The sequence below is a fragment of the Nematolebias whitei genome, chromosome 11 (genome assembly GCF_014905685.2).
Source record: "Nematolebias whitei isolate Nwh7 chromosome 11, NemWhi1, whole genome shotgun sequence".
Lineage (NCBI taxonomy): Eukaryota > Metazoa > Chordata > Actinopteri > Cyprinodontiformes > Rivulidae > Nematolebias > Nematolebias whitei.
The window spans coordinates 23790273-23800872 of NC_056508.1; the positions used below are offsets into that span (position 1 = coordinate 23790273).

At 39.4% G+C, this 10600-nt stretch overlaps 2 protein-coding genes across 4 annotated transcripts in view; both read left to right on the forward strand.

The window, feature by feature from the left end:
• apex2 (APEX nuclease (apurinic/apyrimidinic endonuclease) 2) overlaps positions 1-2409 on the forward strand; it is a 3507-nt gene extending 1098 nt beyond the window's left edge. The window contains exons 4-6 of the mRNA XM_037684782.1: positions 240-383; positions 778-847; positions 1378-2409. Coding sequence (XP_037540710.1) covers positions 240-383; positions 778-847; positions 1378-2409 — 1246 coding nt within the window. The remainder of the gene's footprint in view (positions 1-239; positions 384-777; positions 848-1377) is intronic.
• A 1059-nt stretch (positions 2410-3468) lies between these two features.
• The window catches only part of LOC119417552 (sodium-coupled neutral amino acid transporter 3), a 122368-nt gene continuing 115236 nt past the window's right edge, over positions 3469-10600 (forward strand). The window contains exons 1-4 of one of the 3 annotated variants that reach the window (XM_037684785.1): positions 3469-3699; positions 8299-8400; positions 8481-8565; positions 8675-8790. In XM_037684785.1, the coding sequence (XP_037540713.1) occupies positions 8363-8400; positions 8481-8565; positions 8675-8790 (239 nt within the window). In that variant the 5' untranslated portion in view covers positions 3469-3699; positions 8299-8362. Of the gene's footprint in view, positions 3700-4737; positions 4803-4915; positions 5115-8298; positions 8401-8480; positions 8566-8674; positions 8791-10600 lie in introns of those variants that run through there. The other 2 variants (XM_037684786.1, XM_037684784.1) reach the window with 2 other exon arrangements.

Sequence of the window (10600 nt, forward strand, 5' to 3'; positions counted from 1 at the left end):
TTTAGTCACTATTGAGCACGTTGCATCAGAGGTCCTGCTGCTGTTCACTTTTATATTTTTTATATAACTAGTTGTGTTAGTTTATTTTTGCTAATGTTGTTGTTTGCTGCAACTTGAGTAGGAGTGTAACGCAATTTCAGTTTCTATGTATGTCCTGTACATATGCAGAATTGACAATAAAATCAATCAATCAATCAATCAATCAATCAATCATTTTTAAACTGCTTTTTCCTCAACAGGTGTGAGAACAAAGAGCGGACTGTTACTTTAATTAATGTATACTGTCCTCGAGCTGACCCTGAAAAACCAAAGCGAAAGCAGTTCAAGCTACAGTTCTACAAGCTGCTTCAGAGACGAGCTGAAGCTTTGCTAAAAGACGGGAGGTGAGAGTGTAAGATTTAAAAAAAAAAATGAAGCACAGATGTTTCCTGCTTTTATCACATGTGTTTCATGTTCTCATAATAAACAGGGCAGCTTTTAACAGGTTTTTGGTTGTATATAACAACTGCACTGTAGCTTTAGCAGCAGCACAAAACTTCTGCTAACTCTTAAATTTAAAATCCAAACTTAGAGCCCTTTGATTATTTTTTGCACCTGCTTCATTTTAAGATAGTCAATTACAAGAAAGAAACTGTAAAAAATGTTAAATATTTTACTTTTTCTTATATTCACACTGAATCCTAAAGTTTGGACCATTTGTTTTAAGTCTTTAGTATTTCCTTGCCTCTTCCAAGTAGAATTGCTGGAGTTTATTTTCTGCTCTTTCCTATTTTTCAGCCATGTGATCATTCTTGGAGATGTGAATACGTCTCATCGACCAACAGACCACTGTGATCCCACTGATATTGTAAGTAAAAGGTTGGAAATCTTTCACATGATTGGTGCTCAAATTATCTTTAATTAATACTCTTTAAATTTAATCCTAATTTTATCTGTACATGATAAATGATGATTAGCATAAACACGTAGAAGAGTTAAAGAATTTCCACATCAGCTTCATGGAACAAGTCTTTAGGAAAATGCCAAAAAGATAAAGATTTCTAAATAGACTCACACCATCTTTCTTGCAGAAAATATATTCACTCGATATTTTTGTGAAAATACATTATTTGACCAATTGTTATATATGTCCAGAGTGCTCCAGAAACTCAGAAGTACCAAGCGATATGTTTTACTTTGAGTTAATTTAGAAAACACTACCAGTGAACCAGTTGAATGGTGTGCATGAGATTGTTTGCAACGTTAAGGCTGAGAGTAAGTTGCATAGTTTGAGCAAATATATTCAGGTTTTGCTGCAATTTGTCGTTCAAAGCATCAGATTCTGCATGTTTTTGCATGCCTATTCTAAGAATTTGTGTACCTTTCCTTGTCACTCAGGATGACTTTGCTGAAAACCCGGGGAGAAAATGGCTAAATGCCTTTTTGCACAGCAGCAACCAAGAAGAGAACCGTGATGAAGCTGGTCCTGAAACAGAATCAGAGGTAAAGGATCCTGTCCGGCAAGGGAAATTTATTGATACCTTTCGCTATTTCCACCCAACTCGTACAAATGCCTTCACGTGTTGGTCCACTCTCACTGGAGCCCGGCAGACTAACTACGGCACACGCATCGACTATATATTTGCGGATTGTCGGCTCGTTGTAGAGCAGTTTGTGGCAGCAGACATCATGCCGGAGGTGGAGGGGTCCGACCACTGTCCTGTTTGGGCACAACTGAACTGCCCTCTCCTTCCCAGCTCCAAGCCCCCTCCCCTCTGCACTCGCTATCTGCCGGAGTTTGTCGGCAAGCAACAGAAACTCTCGCTCTTCCTTGTTAAGGTGGACCAAAAACAAACTCAGCTTGAGCAGAAGTGTGTCTTACCTGGTTCTCAAGAAGAGGAGGAAAGAAGGGAGAACTTAAACCCAGTTCGAGTTGATAAAATCTCTGGTAAGAAACGGTCATTAATTTCAGACTCTGCTGTCCCAAAGGGGAAAAAGAGCAAAACAGCAAATACCTCTGTAAAGCCACAAGGCAACCTTCTTTCATTTTTCAAGCCTAAACCCACAAATAATAAACCATGTGAGAAGGCATCCACAACTGGTTTTGATGGTTCAGCCCAGCTGTGCTCCAGCAGCGCCACAGTGGAAACTGGCCAACCAGTGAAGACAAATAATTCAACCTCTCAGCCCACTGTGGGACAGTCGGATGTAAGGAAAACAGCATCACTGGGATTTTGGAAGTCTGTGCTTCATGGTCCACCCCCACCCCCATCCTGTAAGGTCCACAGAGAACCCTGTGTGCTCCGTACGGTGAAAAAAGAGGGACCGAATGTGGGCAAACAGTTCTTTGTGTGCTGCCGTCCTCAGGGACATGCCTCCAACCCCGAGGCTCGATGTAATTTCTTCACGTGGGTTGACAAAGGAAAGTGACGTTTTGCAGCTCAACCAGTTTATACTCCACTGTACATATTTTTCATTACTCCACAGGTTGTAGACATTGTTTTTTTATTTTTTCATCTAAAATAAAAATAAAGGTTTACATATCTGATTTGTTTTTCTCTGTTTCTGAATGTGAAACAAATACCAGTAGGTAATTTGTATTTTAAAGTAAGAAGTAAATTATCCTCAGGTTCTAGCTTCTCAGATGAGAAAAAAATAAATAAAACACTTTTCTGTGTTTAAAATTCATCTTACAAACTGCTCCGTTTTATAAAGTTGTTTTTGTACAGACAATTTGAATTCATTGTGTTTAGAATTTTACATTTCAGTGCCCTGAGAGGACTTCTGTTGTGACTTGGTGCTATATAAATAAATTGAATCGAATTGAACTTGTCTGGACATTTGACATCAATTAAGTGTTTTTCCTTGAAGAGGTGACATCACCTGCCAACTCACTTGTGAAAGATTTAAACACAAATCTTGCACAATCAGCACTCGGTGTATGTATTTAGGATAAATCTCAGCTACTACCACACCAAATCTTAGCTCAATATCTGTTAACTGACGGAGGTGCAGCCATTTCTGTGTTTGATAAGGTTTTTTAAACTGGTGGCCATCTTAACTCAAGTTGATTCCAGAAGTTAATTAGTTGTAGACGTGCAGCCAATAATGACTTTGAGAATGTCCCGTTCTCCTTCCATGAGGCCTTATAAGAAGTAACGTTAAGCTGGCCTGTTTCTGTCTAACATCTTAGTGCTGCTGAGATGTTCAGAATTTAGTTGTACCCACCAGATGGCAATGCTGTGAGTCAAAATGGAGCTCAGAGGAGGAAAAAATAGTAATTTGTAAAAGTAGCACATTTTTTATACTTGTAGCTGCCTGACTTAATTAATAATATAAATCAACATAATGTAGATCAGTAAAAGGTAAAATAAGTGCTGCCATTGTCCAAAACAGTTGAATCATAGTGAAGTAACAAAGCAGCATGTGAGGTTTTGGCAACCTGGAAATAAAGGAGTGGCTTAAAGTGCAGGAAATCCCTTTACGCGCGTAGTTTCTGCCTTTTTAGGCCTCCGTTCTTTTCCTCTTTCAGCTGCTGATGTTGTCTGTTACTTTAATGACTCTGAAAAGTTGATTTTCACATCAACCAGCCAAAAGTTTTTTTTTTTTCCATTTATTTTCCTTTCACATCTGTCTGGAGTTGAGACATCCATCTGACTGACAGAGAGGTGAACATCTGCAGAGATCTGACAGCGCTCCACGTGTTCCAGCATCTGCTCTGTGAGTTTTTTTTTTTAAAGATTCGTTTAGGGGCTGAGTTTGTGAAATAAAACATTCTGAATATTGACAGAAATGGGGACAAAATACGTCAAATGTTTAAGTTTCTGTTTGAGGCATTTAGTGATTTATTCTCATGTGGTGTTGGTCAGACACGCTGGCAGGATGACACTCTGACAGAGGAGGAGTTTAAAAACTTATTACGAATGGAAAATTATTTTATGTTGTTTTTAAACAGACAAAGTGTAAAAAACAATGTAATAATGCGTGTATCTTTTTATTCCTTTATTAGATTAATAAATATTGGCACCATCGGTTCAGTATTTGATTTTGTTATTCACAATTATTTGTAAAAAGCCAAAACTTTTCAAAATCATCAAACTTTTATGTTTTATGTTTGTATTATAAATTTCCTCATAAATGTGAAACAAAATAAATCCACAAGATAAGAATATAAGAAAGAAAAGGTCATTTGATTGTTGGCGCTTGCATCAGATACAAACAGCCACTGAATGAGAAAAGCTTGGTGTCAGGGTGAGATAAAGACTGGGTGTCTCCTGGGTGTGCAGGCAGCCAGAGCTTATATCTGCTAAACTTTATCAACCAACTGAAAAGTTTTGTCTCTCTGACTTCGGCAGCATTTTCCCGCAAACACACCAGTCACTTTGTTGTTTCTGTTGTTGTGCAACTCAGTGGAGTGTATTCCGTGTGCATCCTATTTCCAAATCTCTTACGATTTCTATACAAGCTGCCGACTGTCTGTTTTAAAAAAGCAAAGACCATCGTGGATCTTTAGAGAAAAGCGCGTGGGAACGTTCAAAATCATTGTCCTTGACTTTGTCATTCTTCTTGTTATGAGTCAGTTCAGGTTTCGTACCTGAGACTGTTTGATCACATGCGAGCAATCCAGAAAAAGCTCCCATCTCTTAAGCTAATTACCATCACCATGACGACCGCAGGACACAAACCAGCGACCTGGGATGGCATCCACTTATTCTGCTTGCATAGTCCATGTTGGCTTGTTGTCAGTCTTGAATGAGCACCAGAAGCCTGTTTTGGGTCTCAGCAGCAGACGTGGACATACAGAATGTTTTTGAACTCTACGGGTAATTCATTACATTTTTATTATTGCTGTTTCAGTGTAGACACCAGGTGAGAGGAGCACTTCCTTCTCTACCACTACCTGGGGCTTGGTTTAACAAAGGGTTAAGTATGGGTGTTCCCACTTCCTGCTTGCGCTCTCTTTTTCCCTGCTTGTAATCTCACTCCTCTTCTCCTCTCTACTACCAAGGAGCTTTGGAGAGACTCCCAGGAACTGGACTCTATATAAACATTGGCAGATTCTTAAATTACGCAAACTCTTCCCAAGGATTTACTCTGTTACAAAAAAGTAATAATCTACCTTTTTGATCACCAGGGTAAGTGGCTGATAAAATGCTTGTATCCCTAGAGTTTGTGAGGAAAAGAAGACAAAAGCTAAGTGACATGGTGTATTGCGTCAGACAAAAACCATGTGGGACACACAGTCAAATAGTAAGAAACAGGCTTTTCTACTGGGTTTTACTTCAAAAATGTTCAATGAAAATCTTGTTACATGTGTTATTTAGTGTAGTATGAACATGTATGTTTGATCGCAACACTTTTAGTTGATTTAAGGCACAGAAAGGATGAGCTTGGTTGTAGGAATGGATAAAAAATAACAGATACATCTTGTTCATTTTATACTCTTTATTTCTCTCCCAATTTGTAAGAACTGCCCTTGTAGCTAGTAAGTCTTCTCAAGTTCCTTGTTAACCAGGTTTGTCTAGTTTTCACCCCCCCACCCAGCCTTGCTTACAAGTTCTTCATAGTGAAATGTGTAGATTCAAAGATTAAAAAGTTTTTTTATGCTGAATGTTTAATTACAAAGTATGCCTGACATCTGGAATGCTTTGTTGGCTGTGTTGGCTTTGCGCCATGGAAAAGTTGTTGTGTACTTTGCTAAAGTGAGTGACTTTAACCAAACCAGACCTGAGGCCATCACATCAGGAAAATCTGCTCTGTGTTTAGTGGAACCATTCACACTGAAGCCCTTTGTTTCTCACTGTTGCCCACTGTCTTCAAGCACCACGTTGGATGGATGGATCACCGCACGTACACAGATCTGCTCAGTGTTCCAGTTTTATGAGACATTCTTAAAGATAGGCTAAATCTAGTTAAAGAGTGTCCTTAGAGGTCAGATGTGAAAATCCTGGGGGCAGCTTGACCCAAGTTGAGCGGACGTCTCCCATGACCCTTGGTGGTCGTTCTCAGCGGTGTTCATGCTAGCTTTGCATGTTCAGATTAGTGCAACGTAGTCTTCTCACAACATTTAAAGGCTGATCCTGTTGAACAAGCTTTGAACCCGAAGCAGAAGCTCACTTTTACAAAACCCAAAGTAGTTAACTGAAGTTTGTTAATGGGTCTATACTAGGAAGTACATTTTTTCAAATAAAAGTTAAAAAAAAAATCTTCTTGATCTTAGCAAGTAGAAAAGGTTATAGTGACATTTAAAAACAGGTCTTTAAAATGCAAGAAGCATTTTATGTTGGTGCCATTGTTTCTTGAAGGCTGTGGGTTCTTTTCAAGTACAACAAATTTATCTTCAAGCAGCCAAGGATATTTAAACATTGTTCAAAACATCACACTGTTCTGTTTTTATGGTGCTTCCATACCGGACTATACCATCCCATTCTATACCTTCTCCATTGCTGGTTCCTACTCGGTTTATGGTACCACCTCATCTGTAGTTCCAAGCGTACCACTTTAAGCAGACTGCAGTCGTTGACTAGCCCAGTTCAAACCTGTTTCCCCACTATGTGGGTCGGATTGTCAATGCAAACTGGACAAGATCGTAAATGGTCTTTTTTATTTTTGTCTGTGTTCGAACCACTCCGCCTGTTGTGGTCCTTAATCGCCTTGTAAGCTGACTTGAATGTTGTTAGCTTATCTCGGCACTGCGTATAAGTCCGGGTGTAGCCATGCTGCACCATCGTCTTCGATATTTCTCGGTAAATTCACTCATTTCATGTGGCACTGTCATTGAACACGATGAGGAAGTGGAGGTTCAGATGTACTTTGCAGTTTTGCTGGGCGGGTCATTCAGTGACGTAGCTCCACTGGCGAATCAATGGTTGCTGTCTGCTTGCATCAAAATCTGCCACTTGGAGCAGCCCGATAGAAACCACAAACAAGGTGGTCCCATATACTGGGCTGAGTGGGGGTGAGTACTGGCAGTGGAGAGGCCCTTAACTGGTGCAGTGTCTTACGGAGCCAAGGAGAGTCGAGACAGTGGCAAAGTGCCACATATCATCCCAGACCATGCCATGCCATACAATACCATAACATGCTATACCATACATGCCATATCATCCCATACCATAACATGCCATATAATCTCATACCATACCATATCACCCCAGACCATGCCATACCGTACCATACATGCCATATCATCCCAGACCATGCCATGCCATACCATACATGCCATATCATTCCATACCATAACATGCTATACCATACCATGCCATATCATCCCATACCATATCACCCCAGACCATGCCATACCATACCAGGCCATGCCATATAATCTCATACCTACTACCAGCTTTGTTTTTAAAGCACTTAAAAGAAACACAAAACCAAACTGCTCTTCAGAGCAATAATTAAGTCATAACAGCAGTCACAAGACATAAAAAATAAACAAAATATGGTACATGAAAACATGAAGTTAATATACACCTATAACCAAATCTAATATTGCATAAGCATTGGAGCACCATTACTGCTATTCTATTTGGTTTTCATCACAATTTTAGTTTGTTTTTACGCCCCACAACTTTGAAAAATAAAGCATGTGACTTATATAGTAAGCATGAAAGTAATTCTCTTTTTGTAGCAGAACATTGTAGGACATGGACAAAATTGTCAAAGAGAAATTTGTGAGAAATGTCTCAGAGACAACAATGAGATTTTGGTGAAGCAAGGGCCGAAACTCATCTCTCTTTGGAGATCTACAGCTCACACAAAAGTTACAGTAGAAACCACACTTAAAGTATAAAGGTGACTTTACATGTCTCAGCTGGCATTCTGTATTGTTTTTTTACACAATCATAATTTAAGTTTTTATGAATTTTGATTTCACCACATTATGTTAAACTGATAACAGTTCATGGTATCACTTGAACTGTGTAAAATTTTCAAATCTGCAAACAGTCTTTCCTTATTCCCTCACCTGTTTTAGTACATGTACAAATTATTCATCAGGACAGACATTTTGTCTTCTTTCGCCCAGTCTGTCTCTAACTACCATAACACTTGTAATTTTCTCTGAAATTGCCTCTGGGTGCAGAGAACACACCAAAGCTGTGTGCACTTCAGTTACATTTGAGCTTGAGATATTACTTTCTAAATCACCATAGACATAAAAATTCACGCATGTGACAATCACAGTCTTCTGCAGCTCACGGTTCAAACGTTTTTAGAATAGGACTTTCAGTTTTCATACGGTGACTGCTTGACTACTTTTCAGTCTCTTTGTCTATTTGAAGTTTGCAAGTTTAAGTTTGTTTTCTGTATTTTCAGTCATTTCAAGTCTTAAAGAGGAGTCTCTCCATCGAGCGAAAGTAGATCAACACTGGTGAACAAAATGGAGCTTCAAAAAAACGGCCACAGCAGAGATGAAGGGTACAACACGAGAAGAGCGATGACTTGAGAGCGTATCATGTTACCTGAAGAGGTTCATTAAACTCCATATCTCCTTGTAGGTTTGATGGGGTTGAAGTCATTCCAGAACTTGAAGAGTGTCTCCCTCATAAACCAGGAGCAAAGAAAGAAGTTCACTTTACAGACGTGGGTGTCTTTTATCTAAATGATGTTGAGTGAAGAACATAAAAAAGGGTGTTCTAGCTAATTTTACTCTATGAAGTGAGCACCATCTTCTCCTGTCTTCTTGTTCTAGTTTGAGGGAAAGACTTCATTTGGCATGTCCATCTTTAACCTCAGCAACGCCATCATGGGCAGTGGAATTCTGGGATTGGCTTTTGCCATGGCCAACACCGGAATCGTTCTCTTTTTGTGAGTATGCGACCCAAAGAGTGCTGCGTTTAACTTCTTGGTAAAGCCGTAAATATTTGCTCCTTGAAGCTACAGAATCAGACCTGAGGTGTAATGTGAGTTTGCGTATTATACTGTAGATTTACACACAGGTATTTGCAAACTGAAGTACTTATTTTTCTCATTATTTCAAGGGTTTCACTTAAACCAGTTTTTTATTTTTTTATTTTTTTTATTTAAAGAATGTTTGTGTATTTTGTTGTTTTTTTTCTGAAGAATTTTACTTATCCTTTTCTGTGAATGTAAATGTTTGCTTCCTTTGTCTGGCGTGTAGACCCTCATTAAACCTCTTTGTCCTTTTTGCTGGCAGCACGATGACTCAGTGGTTAGCACTGTTGCCTCACAGCAAGAAGGTCCTGGGTTCAATCTCCGGTTGGACCTGGGGTCTTTCTGTGTTGAGTTTGCATGTTCTTCTCGTGCTTGCGTGGGTTTTCTCTGGGTACTCCGGTTTCCTCCCACAGATCAAAAACATACATGTTACATACATACATGCCTTCAGGCCCAGGCCTCCCTTGCACAATAGATATGTGATCTCAATGGGATTTGCCTGGTTAAATAAAGGTTAACAAATAACGAATAAATAAATAATAAATGATGAAGATATGTTGAAATATATTATTTTAGCTTAATAGTACATTTACAATTAGGCTCCATTCTCAAAAGTCATAATTAGATGAAGGTAAAATAGGTTCCTTAAATCTGTAGTTCCCAATATTGTGGCCAGGACCCATTTTTTGGTTCATGGGGGGGTATAGAGATGATCTCCAGAAATTAAAATTACATTTCTGTAGTGTACAGTTTATGTATAAGGATCAGAACTGTTCCAAGAGATGGCAACCGCAGTTATGAATGAATGAAAACTAGTTCTGAGTGATGATGTTGACCTTATGTTCATCTTTAACTTACTTTGGTTTGTATCACTGTTTTATGAAATTAGAAAATAAAAAGTTTGAGAGTTACTCTTCAGAAGCAGCACAGCACAGCATGACATGGTGAGAAGAGAGAACAGGTGGAAGAGAACTTGAAGAGGTGGAGGAATGCACTTGTAAGGAGAGGAATGAAAGTCAGTCATGGTAAGACAGAGTACATGTGTGTGAATGTGAGGTAGTCCGGTGGAACAGTGAGGCTACAAGGAGCAGAGGTCTCAAAGGTGCAGGACTTCACGTACTTGGAGTCCACTGTCCAGGAAAATGGGGAATGTGGTAAAGAGGTGAAGAATAGAGTCCAGGCAGGATGGAGTGGATGGAGAAAAGTTTCAGGAGTGATTTGTGACAAAAGGGTGTCAGCAAAGGTCAAAGGAAAAGTTTACAAGACAGTGGTGAGACCAGCTATATTGTATGGTCTGGAGACAAGAGGCACTGAGAAAAAGACAGGAGAAAGAACTGGAAGTAGCAGAAATGAAGATGTTGAGGTTCTCCTTAGGAGTGACAAGGATGGACAAGTTTAGGAAAGAGATCATCAGAAGTACAGCACAGGTTGAACAACTGGGAGATAAAGTTAGAGAGACCAGACTGATATAGTTTGGACATGTCCAGAGGACAGACAGTGGGTTTATTGGTAGAAGGATGTTAGAAATGCAGCTGCCAGGAAAAATACAAATAGGAGATATATGGATGTAGTTAGAGAGGACATGGAGGTAGTTGGAGTGAGGACAGAGGATGCAGAGGACAGTGAGATGGAGGAGGAAACCCATAAACAAGGAAAAGCTGAACAAATTATATATATGTGTGTGTGTGTGTGTGTGTGTGTGTGTGTGTGTGTGTGTGTGTGT